Source organism: Ursus maritimus, unplaced genomic scaffold (genome assembly GCF_017311325.1).
Source record: "Ursus maritimus isolate PB19 unplaced genomic scaffold, ASM1731132v1 scaffold_16, whole genome shotgun sequence".
Taxonomy (NCBI): Eukaryota; Metazoa; Chordata; class Mammalia; order Carnivora; family Ursidae; genus Ursus; species Ursus maritimus.
Genome location: NW_024424008.1, coordinates 50,013,834 through 50,040,057, shown reverse-complemented (window position 1 = coordinate 50,040,057; position 26,224 = coordinate 50,013,834). Strand labels below are relative to the sequence as shown.

General features: G+C 54.4%; 1 protein-coding gene across 1 annotated transcript in view; it reads right to left on the bottom strand.

The window, feature by feature from the left end:
- DSCAML1 (DS cell adhesion molecule like 1) overlaps positions 1-26,224 on the bottom strand; it is a 317,264-nt gene that overhangs the window by 94,123 nt on the left and 196,917 nt on the right. The window contains exon 2 of the mRNA XM_040631180.1: positions 4,809-4,955. Coding sequence (XP_040487114.1) covers positions 4,809-4,955 — 147 coding nt within the window. The remainder of the gene's footprint in view (positions 1-4,808; positions 4,956-26,224) is intronic.

Sequence of the window (26,224 nt, the reverse complement as noted above, 5' to 3'; positions counted from 1 at the left end):
CCTGCTGTAACACCTGCCCAGGGTCTCCTCTGCCTGCATGATACAACCCCCACCTCTTCTCCCCAGTTAGGCCTGCAGTGATGTAGGGTCTGGTCTCAGCCAGGTTCCTGGCCTCTCCCGCTCCCCCCACACCCCCGTCCTGTCCGGGCAGTGGCTCCCCACTTGTGGCACACTGTGTCACCACACTGCCCTCCCCTGGATGCCCAGCAGCCCCCTCCGCTTGGTCACCACCTCTTCATCTTTCACAAACCAGCTTACATGTCACCCCTTCTGGATGTGGCCCCCAGGCCCTTCTCATTAGATACCCACAGAGTTTTCTTTTTCTTCCATTTTATTTTCAAGCAACCTTTTCTTTTTAATGAAAAAGTTAGAAAGTGTAATATATGCACATGGCACAACTTCAGAGAGTCTAGAAGGGTGTCAGTGTGAAGGGGGTCTCCCTCACCCCTGCTCTCAGCCACCTTGTTTCCCTCCCCAGAGGCCACCACTGTCGGGAGCCACCCAGGCGCCCCTCCCCCAGAGCCCTTTTCAACACCAGGCCATGGATCTGTGTTCCCCAGAAGCCTGCCAGCATCTTGAGACAGAGCAGGCCTACGGCTGCTGAACCGCTGACCTCTGGGGGAGGCTGACTGGGGGCACTCTGGCATCGGGTGGGCCAGCGGTCTGACTTTCCACATTGCAGAATTTTATAGGCACCTGGACTCTTAGAGCTGGCTTGGGGGTCTTGGAGGCCACAGAGGAGGACCCTGAGACCAGAGAGGGGCAGTGACCTCCCCAGGATCACACTGAGCCAAGATCACAAACCAGGTCTCGCCCACCCTTGTTCAGTTGATGGGGGCTGAGATGGAATAATCGAATACTGAGATCTGCTCAAGAGTGAACAGTGGGAGCAGCAGACGGCCCCTCCGGACCCTCCTTGACGAATGGCAAATTTGTCCCGTCCTTAGCTCATCTCCCTTGGAGAAGGGCTGGGTGAGGAATTCTTCCTGGGTCGGGGGAGAGACTTTCTAGAAGACTCTCTACTCCCTCCCCACCTTCCGTGGCTCTTCAGAAGGAGGCTGGGCTGAGAATCAGGAGAGCCAGGTGCCGGTTCCCCTGGGTCACAGGGAAACTGTGTGACCTTGGGTGAGTCTCGTCATGTCTCAGGGCCTGGGGTTCATCCGTGGGGCGGAGGCGGAAGCGCTGCCTCCACGTCTCATACGGCTGTTGTAGGCAACAGCGGCAAAACGGCCGTCCACGAGCTTGATGGAGCGAAATCACGATGACGATGTGCCCCCGCCCTCCCTCCCCACCCGCTCCTGCGCCCTCTTCCCCACGCAGCCCTGTGGGGATGGTCGGGATAAACAAACCCCGTGCCAGGGAAGAATTACTCAATGTGACACTTAATTGATGCAAAATACACAAATTCCATGGCACACCGCAGAATTTACAAGCGGAGAGGCCGACGGGGCGGTGGAGGAAGGGGCAGGGGGAGGGAATTAATCACCGAGTCTCAGGCGTGAAATTAAATTCTGAGGGAAAGAAGCCTCTTTCATTACTCGGGAGCAGAAGTAAAATGCTGCGGCATGTACCGGCGACAGCCCGGGGGGCTCGGGCGCTGCCGGGGCGGGCACGGNNGGGTGCCCCGGGGGAGGCTGCTGGGACCTCCCCCGGTCAGATGAGCAGTGCTGCCCTGGAAAGCCACCCCGAACAAGGCTTCTGCATGTGGCTTAGCCCCCCGTGAGCTGGGGAGCCCTGGACTAGTCGGCCAGCCTCTCTGGTCACTGGTCTCCTCTTGATGATGCCTGTTGCATGGAGTGAATGCTCATGGAAGCTCTTGGAAAACTCGACAAAGCACCTACGTGCACAGAATGGCTGTTTTGGGGTTGGATTTTAGGGAGCTCGGACTAATCTTGTAACTGCCTCCTTCACCTTGGACAGAACAGAAAGATGAAAGTTGCTCTCCTCCCCCGCCCCCAACAGACGCTCTTTGGAAGGGAGTAGGAACGATAATGTGGCACCGGTAGACCACAAGACAGCCACCGCCAAAACACGGCAGCTACTCTCCTGAGCACTTCCTACGTGGCCGACAGCACGCTAAGCTTTGTCCATCTGGTACCTATTTCTCACAAGGGCCCTGGGGCGGGGCTTATGTTTTGCCACTCCTATTTTACAGATGAGGAGACTGAGGTGTGAGACATTCCTTACTCTCTGCTCCCTTGCCCAGCTAGTGAGGGGTGAGGCTAAGCCTGCACCTTAGGCTGGATTCAGAGTCCTTTATCCAACATACCTCCTGGTCCCATCTTCCTTCCCGCCCTCTTGCTTTCTCAAATACTCTGGGAGGACTGAAGGAACCACATCTGGTTGCTGCCCTCACCAAAGGACCATCGAGGACACACTGCCACATGAATCTTTCACTCCTTCCTTTTGCCTTTGGGTCTGGGGATACAGGGGCAGCTGTCCTTTGGGGGTGTGCAGACACCTCAGCCACCAGGTCCAGCTCCTGGCCACCCTTCCCAGCCGCCAGCCCGGGAGCCCTCGGGGGTGCCGGGAACGAGAGAGTGAAGCTTCTCAGCGGAAACCATGGCCAGCCTCTCTTGTTCAGGACTGAGGGAGCCCCCCTCTGCCAGCCGGAGAGGATGTGCGATGTGTGGGGCTGGAGGCTGAGGCCTGAGCTCCCCGACGTGCCCCCCTCGCACCCCCTCTGCACTGCCTTTTGCTCCAGTATCACTTGCATTTTTGCCGAGACAAGCAGCTTGCAGATGGCCTTGTCACATCACATCACATCAGGGCTGTGTCACCGGCGGGGCCCCTTCCCCTTGGCTCCCTCTGTTCCCCTCCCTCCAGGTCCCTCCTGCTCCTTTCAGCTCCCGCTCACTCTGGTCCTCCCCTCTGCCTTTGTCTCTCTGTGCAGGTTTTCTTCTGTTCTGCTTTGTCCCTCTCCTCTGTCTCTCTGTGCCTGCACCTCTTCCCTTCTGTCTGTCCGGGGGGCATCCCTATCTTTACTTCTGTCCTTCTGTTTGGGCTTTTTCTCTGGTGCTATCTCTCATGCCCTTCCTACCCCACCCCTCCTTCTCCTCACAGCTGCTGGGGCATGGAGACCAGAAGGAGAACGGTTGGCATACCCTCCAGTTTAAAGAGTGTCTTTTTTGAGAGACACCTGCCTACTCCCCCCTAACAAAAGTGGAGGTGAGGTTGGCAGGATGAAGGGGCTAAATATTTGTGCGGGAGAAAGCGGCGGGCCTGCAGGAGGGGGGATGTCTGCACCGTTCCCATGTTTCATGAGAAGCATGCAGATGAGATACAAAACAGCACGCAAACAAGTCCCCACACTTTGGAGGGAACCACTCCAACACATTCGGGAATTGGGCCGCAGATTCCAAAGTCCAGCCACAAAGATAGGGGCCCTTGGTGCGGCCACCAGCACAGTTTCCCTTGGCATTGGTTAGCTCCACAAATATTTACTTAGCAACTACTATGTGCCAGGCCCAGGCCCAGGTGCTGGAGACACAAAGGAGAATCGGGGGGCCCTATCCTTGCCCTCTCGGCTCCTGCTCTTTGAATGTGCCGGGCAAATAAGGGAGGATCTGGGATAGAGTTAATCTGAGGGTCAGGGTAGTCCTCACCAACCCCAGAAGGTCAGAATTAGACAGAATCAGAGTGGTCATCTAGTCGACCTACTTTCCCGGAGGCCCAGAGAGGTTGTGTGATTGGGTGAGTCTAGTCTCCAAAACCACGGTGTTATCAGTTCACCCTCCTTCCGCAAGCCACTCCAATCCCACCTCCGCGACAGCAGAGATTTTCAAATTGTAGGTCACGAACTGTTAGGAACTTGTGAAATCCATTCGGTGAGTTGCCACCAGCATTTAGATAAATCAAAATTGGATAGAATAGAATAGGAAATAGCAGAGTGCATTTAAATGCGTGTGCTAGGAACGACCGGTGTGCCTTGCACAGGTTGTGATAAAAATGTCTATCTGTGGATTGCTGTCAAGAGTTTGAAAAAGCGCTGTTTCCAGAAAGGCCCTGTTCCTTGAGTACCCCGTGCCCTCCTTTACCCCATGACTGAGGCATGTGCGGGGTGTTCAAATGACCCCTTCCATGGGGAGGGGGGTGGTACGCTGGTTGCAGAGGGCACGTCCTGGCTTTGCCTCCCACTGGATAAACAGTTGGGGCAAGTTTCTTGCCTTCTCTAAGATCTGGTTTTCTCACCTGTAAAATAGAACCCTGTCCACCTCACAAGGCTATTAGGGTGCCTAACAGAAAAGTGAAATCTGGCAGGAAGGGGACTGAATAAATATTAGCTTCCATCCCTCCTAAAAAGTGATAGTCACTCCAGAATAAGAATCTTTTATTTAATTTACGAATACTGTTGTTTATGGATTATACCCTGCCTACTCTCAAGCTACAACAGAAGAAACACATGCACTCGTAAATAGGTCAAATAGAATCTTGAAAAATACTTAGAGACCTGAAAGAACAAAACTGTCCAATATCTAATCCAATCTAACCTCATTGTTACTATGTTTGAACATCAGGTTTTATTTATGAGCTTCCTAGCGGCAAAGGCAAAAAAGGGAAGGAGAGGATGGCTTGCATTAACCCTCATTATCAATTCTTCAAGGGAGTTAGCTTCCTTTGGTGCAGACTCTGAGGTCCTTATACGAAGGGCACTCCAAACCAAAGTGGACGTGTTCTGCCCCGCTGGGCCCTGTATGTTCTCAGAGGAGTCCCCTGATGCCCCAGGTACCCAGCAGTCTCCCGGATCCATGGCACGGCCACGGCCCCCCCCGGGGTGGGCCAGCGCACTCGGCGGCCCTCTCGCCTACCTGTCACGGAGAGGCGGGCCCCATTGCTCTGCCGGGTCTCCCCACTATACTTGTGCTTGGTGATGCAGCGGTAGGTGGAGAGGGCGTCCTCCTTCTGCACGTCGGAGATGTACAGCCCGCCGTGCTGAGTAATAAAAAACCTGTTTTCTGGAGACACAATCAAGACATACTCCATTACCCCCTGGCTGGGAACACCACCAGAAACAAGTCAGGCCTGCAGCCGGCCTTTCTCCCAGAACTGTTATTCCCTTAAGTGTAGACGCTTCGGAGTTTTACAGAAGAATGGTGGGCTTTAGAGTCAGACCGAGATCGGGGTTCCAAACTGACTTGTCCACTTGGTAGCTGTGTGACCTTGGGAAAGTTACTTAACTTCTCTGAGACTTATCTACACAATGGGGTGCAAATAATACGTCACAGGGTGGACATAGTACTGAAAATCATAATAAAGTGTCTGGTGCACAGCGAGCGCGCACTTAGTGAGTCTCAGCCCTCATCTTTCCTATCTCTGGGCGAGAGCTTGCCAAGTTCTCTCACATTCCATGCTCATTTGTTCTCACAGCCATTTGAAGTGTCTTCTCCATCATCAGGTCACACGGCCAGTAAGCAGACCAGAACTCAGGCCTTCTGGCTCCCAGCTGTCCTACGTACAGAGCCAAACACAGCCTAAATCCTTTTCTCTCAGTTTCAATCATATGTTCACTCAACGAAGAGCTGCTGAGGCTAAGCTATACCAGTGGTGGGGACACGGAGGGGCAGATACCCTAATTCGGCACATGGTTCTTGAATGCTCGTTCTGTGCAAGGCAAAGGCGCAGACACTGTACTTTACTTTTCCCAGTCCCTCCACGGTCTTACTGTCAGGACTCGGCAGGGAAGCTGGAAGGACAGGGAGCAGGACACCCATTTTGCAGATTATGACATGTGAGTCCACTTAGAGGTGGCGTGGATTTCCTTGTCCAAGGTCCTAAGGCAAACCCGGAACTTGAGCCTCGTCAGGACTGATTCGAAAGGGGAGAATACGGACTTGCCGGCTGGGGCGGGGCTTGCATTCAGCCTCAGACTCCCTAAGCCCAAGGCAGTGCCTTCCCACGCAAGGTCAGCTGGATTGAGATTGGGATGCTAACTTTAGGTCCCTCTGCCTGCTCTCTGGGGGCTAGGCTGCTTCCCCCTGGCAGGTGTAAAAGACCCCAGGCTGCCATTTCCACACTGAGTGGGCACTGGGCTCAAGATGGTGACAGTGACTTAAAAAGAGGAGCTATAGGGGAGAGGGTAATGCTGACTCCACCAGACGGACCTGCTAACACCATAATGCCAGGGTTCCATAGGGAAACATCTTGCGTGGCCCCATGCCTTTCAAATCCTATTATTTAGAGGTCTGCTTCCTCCTACCTGGAGGCTGAGTGACCCCCTCCCCCCAACCAATGACAAGAGCTCTGACACTGGCTCATCTCCTATTAGAAACATCCTGTGGTATTCCACCGCCCCCGAGCACAAGCCTCAGCACCAGGGGACAGGGAACTCATCAAATGACCCTTTGCAACAAGGAATGCTGTAGAATTGCAGGGTTGAAAAGCTGAACGTGCCTGGCCACATCCCTTCCTTGGAATATCTCTGGGTTTGGGGAACTCACTACCTCATTCAGTGGCCCACGCCAAAGTGGATAGTTCGGACTTTTAGAGAGGTCTTCCTTGGTCACAGTTGGCCTCCTGGTGGCTCCCTCCATGGGTCCTGCTCCCGGAGCCCTCCGGAACTAGCCCGAACCAGCGTCACCAACACACTCCCTCAACAAACTGGAAAGGAGCTGTTCCGCCTTTTGACTTTTCATCAGGCTAAGCAGTCTAGAATTTTATTCTTTAATATTTGTTTAATATGGTCTCAAATAACTTCTTCAGAATGGATGGTCTCTCGTTTCTTAGTGAACGTTGGTTTATCTACAAGTCTCTGAATTTCCTCTCCCTCTCTCCCACCCACCTTTGTATAGGACTAGACCTACTAGGTGCCAGCACTTTGCCAAGTGGCGGGGACCTAACTGTCAGCCTTACATAACCGGCACAGGCTAGAGCGCGACTACCAACCCCTGGCCCAAGGCGGTTCGCTTTTTACAGGGGATGCGATGGGAGCGGGAGGCAGCCCCGTTACGCCCTGTCTCCCACTCGGCTCGCACTCAACTAAGGCCTGGTCTGGTGTCTGTGAACTGCTGCTAGGCCGCTTGCTATCTCTCCACCCTTGGACACCTGACTGTGTGGGACTAGGTCTGGGATGTCACATGGTTCCCCGCTGAGCGGCATATCGTTGGGACCCCCCGTGCCCCCCGGAGAACACTTGGCCATCTGGCAGCCTGCCAGTCCTCTGGACCCCCGCCACGCCCCCTCCGGCACACAGACCGCACCTTGCGGACCCCCACTCAGTGCTGTGGGTGAGACACGAGAAGGAAGCGGGAGGGAGCCCAGCCCTGCTGCCAGCAGTCGGAGAGGACCCGGGGGAAGCACAGAGAAAGCCTGGCTTCCCCACCAGACTCTGAATGTGCCGTTTTGTCTCCATGTTGTGACATCCCAAAGTCAAATGCGGAAGCTCTCCCGTGATTTATTATGTAACTGGGACTGGAATGCAGAACTACTGGAGGGTGTTACTGCCAATCAGAAGTACCCAGTTGGAGGTGTGGTGGGGGGTGAGGAGAAACAGGAGAGACCCCCAGATCCACCTTGGCAGCCTACAGGTGCTCCAGCCCCAGCAGCTTGGGCCCTGTGATCCTGCGGCCCCTGGCACCCCGGGACGACGGTGCACTTGCTCCTACTGGAATTTTAAGCTGGGAAGGGGTGCTGCGGGGATGGTGGTGGGGAGCTGGGGTTTCTATAGCAACAAGCAGCTGCTGCATCTGATGTTTCACATCCTTCACTGTCCTCATTTCCCCCCTCCCTTCCCCCCTTCTTGTGCATATTTAATTGCAGTAACATTTCCAGACACAGTATATCGCTCCTCCTGAAACAAAGGCGGGCCACAGCCAGGGGGAGGCACAGCGCGCGCTCAAGAGAGGGGGGAAGGAGAAATCAGGGGTATTATGTTAATCCCCTGGGGGGGGGGACTTGTGCAACATCAGTTCTGCATGTTTGATGAGAATCGGATGATGGGCCCTGCTGGGGAAGGGAGCAGCAAGAGGCCGGTGGAGTGGGCGGCGTACGGTGTGGGGCGGGGGAGGCACAGCCAGCTGGTGGGGGTTTTGGAGGGGCCAGGGCTCCACAAAACAGCTGGCCTCCAAGGCTGGCTCTGATGGGGTGGCCTGGCAGTCGGGCAGCCCCGACTCCACACCCCAAATGGGACCAGCCATTCCTGGAATGGGTAGAGGAGCAGTTATCCCTTATCCTGGTTCCTTCTTCATGGGGCGGGCTGGGTCCAGCTGGAGCAAGGACAGAGTGGCAGCCAGGACCTCCATGTCTACCCCCATCCTGAGGCCATTTGGAAATGTGTGACTGAGATCACATTTGGTTGACACCAAGACTGGGAGGTACTAACCGCATGAGGCGGTCAGGGGCCAGGAGTGCTGGACATCTTGGGTCATAAATACTGTCCCACCCCAAAAGCCAGTAGTTGACCCCGTGGGCGTACGCTGGAGGGTCGCTCTTGCTTAGGCTCTCAGGCTGGGACACAGAACTGTGTTTAAATGTGGGTCTGCCATTGACGTTGCTTGACTGTCACAGGCCAAAGGCCGCAGCATCGTCTGTGAACCTGCCCGTGACCAGGGAAGCGCTGTGTGTGGTTCCTTTTCTCTTTTTCCTATTACTACGAACTCTCCACCCTGCTTTACCATCCTTCTTCCTGGTGATCTGGAGCAGGCCCTCCTTTTTTTTTGTAAGCTAAATATTTATTGAGCACCTATTACATGGCAGGGCAAAGATTTTATAAACATCTTAGTCAATCCCCACACCCTTTGTTGGATACTATTGTTTTTACTAACCAAAGCACAGAGAGGTTACAGAACCCACCCATAGTTACACAGCTAGTAAATGGCAGAGTCCAGACCATCAGGCCACTTTCCATACTCTTCCAAAGCTCTGTGCTAGAATGATTCTCCTAGAATGGCAGCACCTCTCACAGGGACATAGAGTCAGCCAGCCTCTGCTTGGTTGCTTCTGTCAGTGGGGTCCTCACTACCTTATAAAGGAGCACTCATCCATTCAATTCAGCTTGGCTTGATTTTTCAGCTTGGCTTTATGCAGCATTCCTAGCTCCTGGACTGGGCTCCAGGGAGAGGTCTTGGACCTGGTCTCTGACCTTTGGGATTCCATGGTTAGAAGACAACGTCCTTCTACCAGGAAAGGTGCCAGCTTGGGGGCTGGTGAAAGGTGGGGAGGGGATTTGATGGAGGCCATTACTGAGAAGAGGAGGATAAAGAGGGGCCAAGCCAAGGACTGGATTTTGGAGGCTGGATTGGAGTCCTGGTGCTGCCACTAGTGATGGGGTGTGTACTGAGTTGAACAGTATCCCCCAAAATGAATGCCCACCCACAGCTTGTGAATGGGACCTTGTTGGAAGTAAGATCTTTGCAAACGTAATCAAGTTCAGATGAGGTCATACTGGATTAGCGTGGGCTCTAAATCCAGTAGGACTGGTGTTCTTCTAAGAACAGGGAGATCTGGATACCAGCACATGACTACAGAGAGAAGGCCATGTGAAGACAGAGGCAGAGATTGGGGTGATGCTTCTATGAGGCAGCAAATGCAGGGAGTGCCAGCCACCCCAGAAGCTGGCCAGGCCAGAGGCCAGGAAGCTGCTTTTCCAGAGCCTGGACAGGGGGCGCGCTGTGCCCACACACTGATTCGGGACTTCCGACCTCCAAAGCCGTGACATGGTGAATCTCTGCTGCGCTAAGCCATCGGCTCGGTGCTAATTTGCTACGACAGCCCCGGGAAACTGACACCGGGTGGCCGCAGGGGCATCCAGGAGTCTCCCAGGCCCTCGGTGTCCCATCCGCAAAAAGAGGCAGGAGCTGGATTCGGTGTGTGGTTCCCACTCTGCTTGTACATTACAATCATCCAAGCAGCTTTTAAAATCAAACTCCGAATCTCTGGGGGTGTGGCCTGGAAACCGGTATTAAAAAAAAGGTTTTCGGGTCACGTAATGTGCAGCCAGGGCAGAGAGCCGCTGGGTGAGAGACACTCATAAGGCCCCTTCACTCTGACAACTGATGTCTCTATGACGGCACGCAACTTCTGAGTCCCGCTTCTCCTTCAGGGAAGCAGAGATAAGAAATAGACCTTACGTCACAGAGCCGTGGGGAGAGTCAGATGAAATTCAGCTTGTGAGAGTCCTCGACACACTGGTGGTGCTCGGTAACCCTCAGCCCAGGGGCCCCACCTCAAGGAAATGAGGGGCGCTTGGTCCCTGTGGCCAGGCTTCCTGCAAATTCTCCTCTTCCTTCCTCCTTGGGAGCTTGGCAATAAAGAAAGGGGACCCTCCCTGGCAATTCGGAGGCCCCACACACAGGGGCTAGGTGAGCCAACAGCATCTTCTTGGTCTTTTTCTAAAAGGTCAGAGAGCCAGGCCTCAGAGACTCCCCAGAGCAGCAGGAGCCACAAAGAGAGGAACACTAGAAATCTCGGGGCTCCTGGTGGCTCCAGGGGGCTGCAGGGAGGGGAGCTGCCCTCTGCAGAGGCCGGGCCTCTCTCTGCTCTCAGAGGCAGGTAGGAGGGTCTCTTTGGTGGGGAGAGGGTGCTGGTCAGAGGCGGAGGAAGGAGCTGAGGGTTTGCAGGAAGGTTAAGGGCTGCACGGATCCCGCTCCAAGCCTCTAGAGCAAGGGAACAGAAATTACTGAATACAGCAGGGACAGCAGTCTCCTACCTGGCTCCCTGCTTCGGCCCCTGCCCCTCCTCTATCTGTTCCCAACATGCTGCCCGAGCGATGCTTTAAAACTGGAGTCAGATTCTGTGGCTCCTTTGCTCAAAGCCCTCCAATAACTTCTCATTTCACTCGGTGTGAAAGCAGTGCTGATTGCAAAGTGGGTGCTCTAGAAATAAATATTTCTAGAACGAAGGAATGAAACTTCCCAAAACTCTAAGGTAGTTTTATCGGCATTTTGCTCACGAGGAAAACAGCAACTCAGAAAAGGCAGATACCAGCTCTAATTTTACCTCCTCCAAGAAGCCTTCCCGGATTAGCCACTCCCATTTCTGAGTAAACTTCTGCATCTGGCAAACCTCCTGCCACTGCTAATCACTGTGTCTACTATATCCAATCAGACTTTCAAAAGTAATTATGTTTGAACATTCAAAAGTCAAGATTAAACAGGATGGTGGTTCCTTGAATTAATAGAAACAGAATTACTGCATGACCCAGCAATTCCCCTTCTGGGTGTGTACCCGGAAGAATTAAAAGCAAGGTCTTAAGAAGGTATTTGCTCACCTGTTCATAGCATTATTCACACTAGTAAAAGGTGGAAACGACCCAAGTGTCCGTTGATGGATGAGAGGACAAAGCAAAGGTGGTCTAGACACACAATGGAATATTGCTCAGCCTTCAAAGGGAAGGGAATTCTGTCACAGGCGACAACATGGATGAACCCTGAGGACATTATTCTCAGGGAAATAAGGCAGTCACAAAAAGACAAATACTGTCTGATTCCACTGATACGAGGTACCTAGAGTAGTCAGCTTCATAGACACAGAAAGTGCAATGGCGGGTGTCGGGCGCTGGGGAAGGGGAAATGCGAACTAGTTTTCCATGGGTACGGGGTTTCCGTTTGGCGAGATAAAGCTGCACTTAAACATTTCTGAACTTAAGACTGAGCCAAAACGCTACTGAAATGAAAACTTAACCCTTAAAAATAATTAAGATGGTAAATTTTATGTTATGCGGACTCTACCGCAATTAAAAAAAAATTTAAAGTCAAGATTATAAAGAATTGGAATGAGTGTTTTCAGGAAGTAGTGAGTTTCCTGTCACCAAGGGTATTAAGTAGAGGCTGGAGTAACACTTGGCTGAGATATTGCACAGAGGATTTAAATACTGAGTAAGAGAAAGAAACTGCATCATCTTTAAGGTCCCTTCCTTCCCAGAAATTTATAATTTTTTTTAAATATTTTATTTATTTATTTGACAGAGATAGAGACAGCCAGCGAGAGAGGGAACACAAGCAGGAGGAGTGGGAGAGGAAGAAGCAGGCTCATAGCAGAAGAGCCTGATGTGGGGCTCGATCCCATAACGCCGGGATCACACCCTGAGCCTAAGGCAGACGCTTAGCCACTGTGCCACCCAGGCGCCCCAATTTTTTTTTTTTTTTTTTGAGGGAGAGAGAGAGGAGGGGCTGAGGAAGAGAGAGAATCCCAAACAAGCTCCATGCCCAGGGCAAGCCCCATGCAAGCCCCACAACCGTGAGATCATGACCTGAGCCCAAATCAAGAGTCAGACATTTAACCGACCGAGCCACCCAGGTGCCCCCCATTTATAAATTCTGAGCGTAAAGAACGGCAGCGCTGAAGACCCCTTTGAGATCAGCTCCTGCAGTTGTTTGACAATCAGGGTACGTGTGCTCCTAGCTACCCCAGGGCTTTTGCTGTGGTTCCTTCCTTCTGTGCCCGACAATGCTTTCTCCTTGACTCACTGCCGGCGCTGTTCAGGTCTCTCTGCTCAGACGCCATCCCGCTGCAGAGGCCTTGCCTGACCCCTCTCTCAGAATTAGACTGTGCTCCCGTCCCTGCCCAATTCCTTACCCTGCCTGTTCGTCTTCAGAGCACGTGGTGTTTCTCGCTGACAGCAAGGAGTTATTTTCGTATCCCAGCTCCAGAACACGACTGGCACACAGAAGAGGCTCAGTGCACATGCAGCGAACGGAGGGACCCTGGCCGGAGAGGACACACCTCCAGCACAGGGAGATAGCAGGTTCTCCAGCCTGGAGTCCAGTCCCAAGGTCGCCCGCACCCTGGGGTCTCTCCCCCCCGCACCCCTGCTGCCATACTGTAATGGTTGGGCCCGCTGCCCCCCTTTAAGCCAATGCTTAATGCTTGTCTTATCTCCCCAGCTCAGCGGATCCAGGCTGGGACATAAAGTAATACTGAGGCTGGGGTTGAGCAAACAAGAGGGAAGTAAACAATGAATGATCTGGCCGGGCGAACTGGACTGTAACCCACGGCTGACCCATCTTCAGAGGGTGTCCCCGTGGGGAGTGACCTCACCCTTCTCAGGAGCTACTCAAGCATGGGGAGACCCAGGGCAGCCGGCCCAGGGAGAAGAAGGGACAGAGAAAGCCTCTTTCCAGCAGGCCTGAGGCTGGCCTTCCACTGTCCTTCCCTGACCAAGGACCTACCTCTCCCTTAGCAGATGCGAGTGGAAATGCGACCCTTGCCCAGAGGAGAGACCCTTAGCAACAGAGGGGCCTGGCTGCAGGACGGAACCACATTAGAGTCCTGGGGCCAACTTTGTGACCAGACAATGCAATGCCGTGCTGGAGGCAGAGTGGAGCTCTGCCCCTCTGTGGACAGAGAAGGACTGAGCTAGAGGCTTCCATGGCTGGGGCCTTTGAGGAAGAAGACCCGTGTGCAGGAACATATAGCCATACACTTCCCCTCTTTGTCCCTTTTGGACACAACCTCGTGGGTAGAGTCTGCCTCAGCTGGGAGACAGATCCAGGCCCAGCTGGAGAAGGGTCTTCAATCATTTTATAAACTCAGCAAGAAAGACACCCAAGGTGCCTGATTTGGGGGCACCCAGGTGCCAAGCACTTCCACATAGCCCCCTCTCTGAAGTGCCATCACCGGCCCCGGAATACCCGCTGCTCTTGTTGTACAGAGGAGGAGACTGTGGCTCAGGTGGGGACGAGGTCAAGTCGCACATCTAGTGAGAGGAAGAGCCGGGATTCCCACCTGGGGCTCCGGAACCAATCCTGAGCTGCTTTCCCCAAACCCAGCTGCCGGGACAGTGTGTGCTGCCTTCTGGAAGGCGCTCTGGCCAAGCTGTTGCGGGGGAGGTGGACTTGTCTGGCCCTTCCAGGCAGTGGCCAGGCCCCTGGCTGCTTCTGGAGGCAGCGTCCCTCTCCCTAGCCAGGGCCAGAGTGGGGGGCGAGCAGGAAGGGGAGGGAGGCCCTGAGGCCGGCACCAGAAGGCATCAGAGTTACTGACGGACAGAGCGGATGAGCCATGTCCCCTGGGAGGTCCCCGTGCGGGGACGTGAGAGGTCAGGGGCAGTCGGCAGTCATCTGTTCTGGGAGGCCTGCCGTGACCGAGTGCCGTGTGTCGGCGGGAAGGCGTGACCACGGGCAGGTGGCTGTGTGTGTCTGGGAGGGAACAGAGTGCATGTGCAGCCACGTGTGCACCGTTGGGGACACTGGCCCAGGGCTGGCGCACAGCGGGGGCCGGAGAAGGGGCCGGCAGCTTGGGGGAAGTGCATGTTGGCCATCCGAAATGGGAGGCTTGAGACTTGCCTCCTACCAACTGTGTGGCTTTCGGAAAATCTCTTAACGTCTCTGGGCTTCTGTTGTCTCATCCTCTAACTGGGGGTCCCCACAGCCCTGGTTTGCTCGGCTCACAGGCTTCTTCTGCAGGGTCCCTGCGACAATGTGTGTGAGGGGCTGCTACCGCAGTGTGAAGTGTGTAAACGCACAGGGCATGTGTGATTATGACACACACAGGGAGCCTGGGTATTTCTGTGCATATTGTGTTGAATGAATGAATGCGGGCTGTAGAGAAGCTTCTTGGAAGATGCTTCTCGGCTCCTGGACTCCAAGGCATCCCTGAAGCAAGAAAACCAGAAACTGAGGGAGGGGGTCTTCTCTGCCCACACCCCTCCTCCCTACAAGGAAGGTCACAGGATACAACAGGGCTACGGAGCTGGGGACAGAGAGGTCGGAAGAAATGGACGGAGCTTTGCACGGAGACCAGGATTTGGCTGGGATCAGAAAAATCATTCAGTCTCTCTTGGAAAAGAAGAGATACTTCGCCTGTCACAGTGCAAGTTTGTTTTCGGGGCAGCCTCAGGATGCCAAAGCCTTGAAGTGCCTCTATTGGCCCCCAGGGGCATCCCAATTCCACACGGGTAATTGCGATCGATACAGGTTACTAGTTACAGCTCCATCCAGTAGAGATTTCCAGAAACAATGCGGTCAGCTTACCGCTCCGAAATGCACAAGACAGCTCACCCACAGGCGGGGCTGCTCTTCCCTCCCAGGCTGTCTGGCCCGCGGGGGTGGGGGTCCTCTGGCAGGTAGAATTAGCCATGCCTGGGGGTCCGGCACCAGGGAAGCCTGAAGAAAGCTATTTAGGGCCAACCTTGCTGAGCATCCTCCTTCCATTCCTTTCTGTCATTCCTGCCAATGGTGAGACCCTGGAGGTAACTGTCAGCCGGGGTTTAAAAAGCCTGAGGGAAGCCAAAGCCCATTCTGCCTCCTCTCCTCCCTTGGACTCTGGACTCCCAGGACTGTAAGCCCTCCACCCAGGACCCCAAGAGAGATTTGCAGCATAGTGGATAGCACATGGCATTTGAGTCAGGAATAGAATTCCAGTCCCAGTTCTGGGTGCTGGCTGGCTCTAAGTCCTAGATCCTCCCTGTCATGGACCAAAGTTCCTATGTGGAGTCTTAACCCACAATGTGACTGGATTGGGAGACAGGGACTTTAAAGAGGTAATTAAGGCCAAATGAGATCATAGGGGTGGGGCATGAATCCATGAGGACTAGCGTCCTTGTAAGAAGAGGAAGAGAAGCCAGGGATGTATGCATACAGAGGGAGGACCCCGTGGGGACACAGTGACCGGGCAGCCATTTGCAAGAGGAGAGGGCTCAGGAGAAACCAGACCTGCCACTCTGGTCATTTTGTTATGGAAGCCCTAGAAAACTAACACAGCCTTCAACCGGACATGCTGTTCCCGCAGGACCCTTCCAGCGCTAAGATCCTGGAGCTGGGCCCTGCTGTGTGAAGAAACTAGGGTGAGGACTTGAGGGTAGGAATGGGGAGGACAGGGGCGAGCTGGTCCTGAAGGCCATCAGTATAGCACACAGGTTGGGTGTAGACACTGAGAGCATGAGGGGGGCAGAGAGACGAGCCAAGACCCCTTAGTGGGCATCAGGTGCCAGGAGCAGAGGGAGGCATTGTGCAGGGACGGCGTGGGCAGGGACCTGGCCCTGGGAATGGGCCTTTGATCCCAGGTAGGGCCTCGCGGGCACTCCCTATCAAACACCAAGCTGATCTACCATCATGGGACGCTCTAGGGGACTGAGGCCCAGAGGGTCACATGGCTAGTCTTTCCCTTTCCAAATGAACTTAAGTCTTGGGGTGGGCACACATCTGGGTCGTGAGGAGACTAGACGGATGGGAGGTAGGACTTCCGCTATGAAGCTTGTACAGGGTATGCAGAGCCAGAAACTGACCTGCCTCAGGCCGGCGGGAAGCATGAGCGAATGCTGGAGCGAGGGCTCCAGTGGGGAGCTAAGCCAGAGAGCCTCACGATTCCATAGCCTCCATGTGGCAGGTCTACCTGCCTGCTTCCTGGCGCAAGGGCTCCCAGGGGCTGGGGAAGGCACCATGGCCTCCTGTTTGTCTTCAAAGTGTGATGCCAGGCTAGGCGGGGGCTTGATGGGAGGGTCAGGCTCCCAAAGGTGGCACAACACACCACATGTGTTCCCAAGGGTCCTAGGGAGCAGGCCTATGCCCTTCTGTCTCCACTCCTACCTCTGTAGGTGAGAGGGCGAGTGGGCAAAGAGGAGGACACAGAACCATAAAGTGATGCCGACCTTATCCTGTTCTCATGGGGTGTGACCCAGACTCAGTTTCTCCTGCAAGCCTTGAGGGTCCTAGAGCTGAGCCCAGGGGTCATATCTTCCTGGGCCAGATCACGCCACGGGCCAGGCTTTGCTCTAGCGCTTGGCTGACTTTGAACCAGGGGTGCCAAGGCGGTCTCCTCATCTCTACACCTCACACCTCTGCCCAACCATGGTCTTCCAGGAAGGGTTGAGATTTTGCTTGGAAGAGTACCATGACCTAGAAATGTCGCCTATGAGAATCTCTCCCCTGGAAAGGCTTATGCAGAGGCAGGCCTGGTGGGGCTGAGAGCACGGGGCTGGGAGATGAGAAACCTGGTTGTGAATTTGCTGGGTGACTTTTGACAAGATGCAGTGCCCCCCACCCTGGGCCTGTTTCCCTAACTGATGAACGAGGGGATGGAACCATCTGGTCTTGAAGGGACCTCCCAAGCCTCGGTTTCCCTGTGATTCTGTGATTTCCCTCCATGTGGCTGGGCAAGGATGGGGGTCTCTCCTCTTTTTAACCCCCTCTCAGTGAGACCTCTGAGGAGCGCTGAGCACAGGAGCCAAATGGACTCAACCCCAGGGGCCAGAGTCATCTACACCAACGGAGCAGCCCCTGACACCCACTGTCGCCCTAGCCTGTCCATGCTGAGCTGCCACCACACCGGAGTCCCCGTTTCTGCCCTGGAAGGGAGATTAGCCAGGTCCCCTATCTTTATCTCAGCCTTTGGCCCCTGCAAGAGATGGGGGTCCCTGGAGGGATGGGAACCTGAGGTCTCTTGCGGACCGGGGAAGCTGTTGATAGCACGGTGAAGCAGGAAAGGCCCCATCCGGGTTCAAAAGGGCGTGGGTTCGAACTGTGTTTCCCTTCCTTGCTGGAAGATGCTGGGTGAGCCGCTGGACCTCTCTGAACCTATTTCCCATGAGGATTAAATGAGTTAATGAACATACCCAACGCAGTGCGTGGCATGTAAGAGGGACTCAGTTCGTGGTTATGGAATAACTGAGTGAGTTAACGAATAAAGCCATGCGGAACTCTCATAGTGGCGGGGCTGGGGGGACTCACCGCTTGACCTGGGCCTTGCCTCCATGCACAGGCCGCTGCTGACCATTCCCACCACCTCCCAGCTGCCCACAAGCTGGCCTCTAGAACAAGGAGGAGGGTGTGGATTCCCCACGAGGGACCAGGCTCAGCTCCCTGGGGGCCCTGGTGGACTGACTGCTTTGGGCAGCCGAGACCTAGAAGGGCATCAGCACCATCTCTGGAGCACCCGCCCAGGACCTGGATCTCACGGGGGGGGGAGGGGTGCGAGGATGGAGGGGCTCAGGGAGGGGGACCAGCAGGAGAGTCTTGGTGGAGGGAGACAGAGAAGTGGCTAGTCTCCGCTCTCCCTGAGCCCCTTCCTCCAAACACAGCTCTATCCTTCTCTAGCCCAGGATTAGCACACATCTCTCATTCTCCTATTGCAACAAGATTTTATTTCTAATTATGCTGTAATAAAACTGGAGCACTCCCAGGCTTCCTTTCAAATGACTTGTACACACACTGCCGATCGGATCCTCCTCAGCCCCATTGTAATAGCATTTCCCTGACATTCATTAGACATGCATGAGAGGGGCGCTTTAAGAATAGAATTGCATTTAAATGGATTTGCTGAGAGAGGAAGATGAAAAAGAGAGAGGCGAGGGGGGAGGAGGGAGAGGGAGAGAGGTCTGTTGAACAAACTATGAAAACAAGACGCCATAATAACAGGGTGCTGAAATAAGCCTCTTTCTTCCCCGTCCTCCTCCGGCTGCACATGGCAGAGCCCAGCCCGAGAGGCGGCCTCCCAGCCTCCCCGGAGCCCCCACCCCCACTTTTATGTTACCCGCTGGGGGGGCTTCATAGCTCCTCGCTCCATGTGTCAGATGCTCATGGTGTAATAGAAATAACTATTATTACAACCCGGGAGAGCGGCCTTGCTTCTACAGAACCCCGATAGCCAGGCGGCCAGCAGGGAGGGGGACCCTGTGTCCTTGCACCTGGGGCAGGTGGATGGTGACTGCTGCCCCATGGCTCACCCCGAAGGTGTGGCTCCCAACTTCTGCTCTCTACCCTCCCCCCAATGACCACGCTGCATCTCAAACCGCCATGGGCCACGGAGTAGCTGAGATTTTCCTTTTATCTTGGGTGGCTCTGCAGTGACGGGTGGAGAAGGAGAGCCCTTCTGACCCGCTGACCCCCTGGCCCTCTGAGGCCTCCCCAGGGAGCACTCGCCCCATAGCACTTGGCGTGTACCAGGAATGGCCAACTCTGCATCAAGGCCCCCAACTATTTGTCCATACCTGCTGGGGCCTCGTCTGGTTCATGCCCCTTGCTACAGCTACAGGCTCTTAAGATGGACATCTGATCCCGCCATAAACCATCGCGTGGCTTCCTATTTCTCTCAGGATAAAGACCAAAATCCTTAACAGGGCAGGCAAAGCCCACCTTGCTTCCCCTGATCCCTGATGGGTGGTTCCAACTCTAGCCACGTTGGCCTTTCTCTGCTCCTCCAGAAATCCCAGCTCCTTCTTCCTCCAACCCTGGCCACTACTTGGGACACCTGCCCCCTTCCTTCCCAAAATGCATGCTGACCACCCCTGTTGGAGCTCAGCTCACACTCCCTTCCTCAAGAAGACTCTCTGTCTCACGTCCTCTTTCCTTGTGCACCGTCACAGCTGTGACAAAGCATGCACTGAGTCACCAGGAGCCTGGCACTGTCCCTGGACTGCAGATGCCTTGAGGGTCCTCGCCATGGGTAGGCCCAGCCCTTGCTGGGGTGGAGGGTCGGAACAATGGGATCTTCCCAAACCTTATCCCATTTACTCCTTGCTAGGGCCTTACTGAGGGAAAGGCTTTTCCTTCCCCTCTCACAGAAGAGGAAACTGACCATCAGAGGGCTCAAAGCAATTTGCCCCAAATCACGGAGTTGGGGCTGTCCGAATCCAAAGCCTCATTTTGGCTATGCCACTTCCCACCACGCCGCCCTGCCCTGGGCATCCCCACCAGCTCCTTCTCGCAGGGAGTTTCCACCCACCTCCCCTGCACGCCAACAAGGCCCTCCTCGAACCCTCTTTCTTCTGGAGGTTCTCTTGGCAGGCCAGCTATTGCAGACTCTCCCTCCTTTTCCAGACAGCGCCCGGCTCCTCCGGTGGGACCACACCCTGGGACCCCGGCGGGCCTCAGCTCTCACATTTAGATTGTTCCTAACCGGCCCACAGGAGCCATTCTTATATTCCCAGATAGAATGCAGGCTTCCTGAAGATACCACATGCCACCCTTCCGAGCCCCTGTGACCCCTGGGAATATGCTACAGGGCACCATTCTCTGTGGGAGGCACCGGCTCCACCCTTTAGCAACTGTGTTAACTGGACGCAGGTCTTGGAGAGGGTGGCCTCACCGCCAGACTCCTCCAAGATAATGGGGGAGTACTGCAGGGCTGCGGTGAGGTCTCAGGGAGATGCCCCCTCTTTCCGTCCCAGTCCTTCCTTTGGACTGTGCGGTAACAACCGGGGAGATAGAGACAGAATGAGAAAGCTGGTCTTACAGTGTTCCACAAGGGGGTTTGGCTACAAGGGGCATGGTACTGTGACCTCTCGAAGCCCTCTGCTGTGGCTCCAAGGGCCCTGGGATGGCAGTGGAGACCATCCCTCTGTCCTTCCTATGTTTGTCTCCGATTCACCGTCTCTCCACCCCAGGAGTCTGCCTGGTTCAGAGGCCTCCAGTGTCCACATGCTGCAGAAAGAAGCTCCCATGATGAGTGGTCAGAGCCCCCGAAGGCCAAGGGCAGCTGGCAGGTCCATCACCTCTGCCTCCCAGTCCCTGGTATGGCCCAAGCCTGGCACTTGCTAAAGGTCAAGTGCATGCCCGGGAGTGAGACCATGACCTCCACGAGGGCTCAGGCTGCTTGCCTGTCATTACTCTGGGCTCAGTTTTGGGTTCAACACGTGCATGGGGTGGTGCTCAGTGATATCTGTTGAGTGGATGGATGGATGGGTGGATGAGTGCATGAATCAGACTTTTTACCTCTGTGGTTAAGTACTTGGGCTCTGAAGTCAGACTAACCTTCCTTGGCTCCACAGTGTGACCTTGTTCAGGTTACCTAATCTCTGTGACTCGGTTTCCTCATCTAAAAAATTATGCTAATAATAGTACCAATCACAGAGTTGGAGTTGTTGCAAACATGCACGCACCTGGCCCAGTGCCTGCACAGCGATTGGTCAATAAACAACAGCTCTCAATACCGCTCAGCCTCTGGGGAAGGAGAACCCACCTAATGCTGACTTGAAGCTACTCAGGAACCTGGAGTGACCACCGGGGCTGGTGGTACTGGATTACTCCTGCATCCCGCTTCCCCCTTCTTCGAACCTTGACAATCCTCTGACATTGCTCAAACAGTGGAGGCAATTCCGTTATTTTGAACACCTACCTTTTTTATTTACAGGCTAATCATCCCGGCTGCATGGCCCATCAGTGAAGCCAGCCAGGGAGCTTTGTCAGGAAAGGCAGACATGTTCGCAGTCCCATCAACATCTGTGTCTTATCAGCTCTCGAAGAGAGTCTGTCTTATTGAAATGATGAGTGTTCTGCACCCACTGTACCGGCCCAAGCGCTTCTCCCCACCACTGTGCAATCTCTGCACCTTTAAGATCAAATGACAGCCCACCTGCCGGGAGCCTCCCCTCCCCCCACCCAGGCCTCCTCCCCCTCTTCCTTCCTAACCTGGGGTACCTGTACCCCCTACCCGGCTTTCATCACACACGTAGTTTTTGTTCCTGATCTTAAAAATTCGTCAGTGGCTTGTCTTCCTTGGTGGCAGTGCACAGGGAAGGAGAGGAGGAGAGGGGGAGGGACGTACTTCTCATGATGGATTTTTATTATGTGCCAGGCAGAGTGCTAGACGCTTCACACGCATTGCCTTCATTTAATCCTGGGAGGCAGGCAAGATTATCCCTATCTTACAGATAAGGAACCTGGGTTCACAGAGATGCAAAAACTTGCCCAAGGTCACATAGCTAGAAAACAACATAATTGGGATTTGAACCCAGACTGTCTGACTCTATAAGTCCTTAAAGACAGAAGCCTCAAGTCGCCGTATGGGACTTCCAACAGCCCCGGCCTGCAAGCCCGAGGTCTGTTTATTGACATTAGCTGTGGACAATGGCCATCTTTCAGGGCGGACAAATATTAAATGAGAAAGGCAGGCAAAGGCTTCCCCTTAGGCTAGGCACACAGTGAGGGCTTCATCTGTGATGCGTGCTATGCTCTTTGTGCATGTATATTCCCAGTGGTGACACTGGCCCGGGTCCTCTGAGCACAGCTCTGGCCCCGCCAGCTCCCTGGGCACGTGCTGTCTCCCCGCCGTGTGCAGAGGGGCCCCGGCACTTGGAATGCTGAGCTCATTCACCAGACAGGTACAATTTCCCACCTCTCACTCTCGGATACTTTCTGAGTAATCAATCACAAAACTGTTTCCAAATCAACCCAGGTTTAGCTCCGGCCTCCCCTCTTCTGATCCTAGCAATTCCCTAGCTCTCTCTGATGTCGGTTAAGTCCTCCAGGTGCTGGCCTCCCTGTATCTTTGCCTCTCCCTGAAAATGCCCTGCTAACCCAGAGTCTGGGGTTCTGCCCAGTGCAAACTTCTTGCCCCTGGTCGTGTACTATTCTGGGCTTGGTCTCTTTCTCAGGATGCCCCTTTGCTCTGCCTTCAATCATGGTTGAGGGGCCTAGGACGGGCAAGGCTCTTCTTTTCCTACTACCTCTTCTTGGGAGTCATCTATACGGTGAGCTTTCTCGTAATTCATGTTTTGGGTTAAGGGGGCCATAAGTTTCCTCTGCATAAGGCCCTAAAGATGTATATAGAGAAAGAAATTTGGGAGGGCAAAGGTCAGAGTGAATCAGCACGAGGAAAGAGCTGGGGGATATAACAGGGTTGAAACAATAATTTCTTGGTAAATTCTCAGAACTGTATTCCCCACCCCCACTAAATTCCAGTCTTTGTAAGAGCAGAGAAGGAAAATGGGATTAACTGAGCACCTACTATGTGTCGGGCACTGTCCTTAGGGCATTACCACAACCTTGCCAGATGGGTCTTGTCGTCCCCAACGTACAGATGAGAAAACCAAGGCTCAGAGAGGTTGGACAAGTTGTTGTCTGCAGCACAGACCCAGGACGTGAACCCAGGTGCAATGCTAGACGCTCATCCACCGAGCCGAACTATCTCTGCATGTCCCCTCTCTAGAGGCTTCCGAGGGACATGTGTGGGGGGGAGGGGCGGGGAAGGGGTTGAAAGGGAAGGAAAGGAGCAAATTGGCATTCATTTGTCATTCTTCAGCCGCCTAAGCCCCAGTTTGAACTCTGCCTCTTTGGCCTATAATAGTTAGAGGTAGCTGCGGGGGGGGGGGGGGGTGACAGCGGCAGAAACCCAGGGAGCGGCTGGTGCTGGAAGGAGCCAGCCTGTGAAGGCCACGGTGTAATTTCCCTGCGAGGCCTCGTGGCCCGGCAGCCGTGGGGGGCTTCCTGGCATATCAGCAGTCACGCCATCAAAGAACAAGTAGGAATTAATATCCCTGAGGTGGTCGGGAGCCTCTGATACCAGCAGAAAATTACAGGACACGAGACAGGAGCATTACAGAATGAATGGGAGGGGACAAGAGATTTCCATGGCTAATCCTGTTAACGAGACAATTTCTTATCAAACTCATTATGTTTGTGAAAGGAGGGAGCAAGAGGGGGAAGAGGAGGTGGGGCCGGGGGAGGGCGCTGGGGGGGGGAGCCCTGGAGAAGGAGGGAGAGAGGCAGGGGAGATGCGGCACCAGAGCCTGTGGGTTCCAGGGAAGCAGGCCTGTGACGAGCAGGCATCTTGGAGGGATAGCACCTGTGCCCGGCCGTCTCTGCTCCCCCCAAAAAGGGGCAGCAGTAAAAACTGTCCCCTGGAGCGAACTCCCTGCTGGGCTGCTGGGAGCACCCTCCCTGCCCTGTCAGCTGTCTGAGCCCTCGGGTACCAGGAAAGAAGCAGGACCCTCCTTCCACCCTCCTCCTTTCACCAACCCCCCATCTGATCCCATCTCACATGGATCCACAAGGACCATCCCCCGTCTACACGATGGACGGATGCTGAAGAGGCAGAAAGCACCCCGCTGTCCACAAAGCACTTTCCTGTCCAGGCTCTCCCTGAATCCTCACAGCCCCGCTCTCCTGTGAGCCGGACAGGGAGGCGATTACACAGTGAGGGGGTCAGAGGGCCTGTTCTGGCACTTACTGGCTGAGCATTTTGGGCCAATCACTTAACCTCTCTGAGCCATGATGGTCTCCTCTTGAAAACAGGTGAAATAAATCCTGCCCTACCTCCTTCACGGGGTCCTTGCGAGGATTAAAAAGGAAAACGTATGCCAGAGGGCCTCATTGTGTGTGAAGCACCGACATAAAGGGGAGTGACCCTTAGAGCCACTCTGAAGTGGACGCAACAGGTTACGAGTCTTGTTGGAGGTAACAGGGTGGAAGGGGCAAGCTTTAGTTTCGAATCCAGCGGGCATTTCTGCTGCCAGGAAATCACTCCACTGCCTTGTGGTTGACGAGCCAGTCACAAGGGAATTCCATTAGCGCAAACCTGAGTATCTGTGTATTAAGGGCCCATGATGCACTCAGGATGCTCCCAGGCTGGTCTGGGAAACTGCCAAGGTCAAGGACAAAGTCCTGATCTCAAGAAGGTCAGCATCCAGTCAGGGAGGAGGAGTCACATTTGGGGAGCAATAAGAGTTCAAGTTGGGGTGCCTTCCCTGCCCCCCCAATACTCAAGTGCAGAGAGACTAAGGGCAGCGTACCAGGAGGGAGTCAGGACTCTCAGTGGGGCTGAAAGGATGTGTGGGGTTTGGACACATAGAGGAGAAGTCAGATGGACATTCAGCACACGTTCGTGGAGCACTTATTACATACGTGCTGCTCGGCTAAATCAGGGACGTGCACAGAGATGCTTCAAACCCATCAGTGGTCAAGTCTAGCCTCTCCGCTCGGGTTGGCGAGTATGCGGACAGACGAAACCCCTGTGTACTTGGCAGGAGAATGTAAAATGGCGCAGCCCTGTGGAAAACAGTATGGCGGCTCCTCAAGTCACAAACAGCCCTAACGGATGACCCAGCAGTTCTGTTCCAGGGCTCAGACCCCAAAGAGCCGAAAGCAGGGACTCTAAAGTATATCTGTACGCCCGGGTTCACAGCAGCACTATTCACGAGAACCAAAAAGCAAAAGCAAGCCTCGCATCCTCCGGCAGGTGAGTGGATAAACAGGACGTGGTCTATTCATACAACGGAGCATTATTCAGCCTAAAAAAGGAAGCAGATTCTGTCACCTGCTACAGCATGGATAAACCTTGAGGACATGAGACCGAATGACATAAGCCAGTCGTGAAAGGACAAATACGGTCTGACTGCACTGAGAGGAGGTACCTAGAGTTGTCAACTTCACAGAGACAGAAGTAGAATGGTGGATGCCGGGGCAGGGGGGAGGGGGAGACAGGCAGGTGTCTGATGGGGACAGAGTTTGTTTTGCCCGAGGAAAGGGAACGTCCACACTCCTGGTCCAGACACGGATGGTGCTCAACGGTGTGAAGGTCCTTCACACGACTGCATTGTGGGCGATAAATTTTGTTCTATGTATTCTAGTGCAATTTAAACAAATCATAAAAAGACAGATTCTATCAGCACAAATCCTTTAACCTTTGCCCTTCCTCTTTTTTTCCTGCTGGAGAGATGGCCACGAGGCTCGGAAGTATAGTGGCTGTGTTGTGGTCCTGAGGATGGCAGGGCAGGAAGGGAAGAGGGCTCTGCTTTCTGAGCCGCGGGGCCAGCCCTGGACTGCCTGCTCCCAGACTCCGTCTCCCATTTGGCTGCGTCATGGCTGATGACTTTTGTTACATGCAGCCAAGTGCCACCCTGACGGGGACTGCGTCTAAAGCTCATCACCCCTGGCTGCTTCTACCCTTCCTGCCTCCGGTGCTTCCGTGTTCCTGCTCAAACTTCTCTGACATGCTGGAACCTCTTACCCCTGGAAACACCAGGCTCTGTGCCTCTGTGCATGCCAGCCCCCTGCGGGGCCCCTCTTCCTTCTGAGAGACCTCCTTTTTGGCCTGACAGCTTCCTCCACAGCCTTCTGCATTCAGGTTGGGCATTGCCCTGGATGGGTGCGTCCGGGCTCCCCTAGCACCAATCCCATGTCCACCTCTTTCATGGTAATTATCACCTTTTTCAAAATTGGCCATTTTCATGCACTCTTCCTTCTAGATAGCGAGCTCCCTGAAGGTCAAGATCTTGTTCAGGTCTGGATCCCCGGTGCCTGTGTGGGCATCAGGTGCATGGCAGGTGCTCAGTAGTGATGGGATGCTGAGAACTCTTCTGACTTGTGGGGGCTCACAATCTGAGGAGGATTCCCTGAGGGGAGCAGCCCAGGGGCTGGAGGGACAACAGCGTGACAGAGGAAGTGAAGCTGAGTGGGGGGCCTGAAGGACACCTGTCCCTATCCCCGGCGTGGGGATAAGGTGAAGGGAGGCCAGGTGTGAAGGTGTAAGGTGTGACAGAGCAAGCAGCCTTGGGAAGCAGGGGCTGCACGGGGCAGGGGAAGAGCAGGATTTTGGAGGCCATGTGTTTGGACGTGATGAGGCCAGAGTGTGAAGAGCC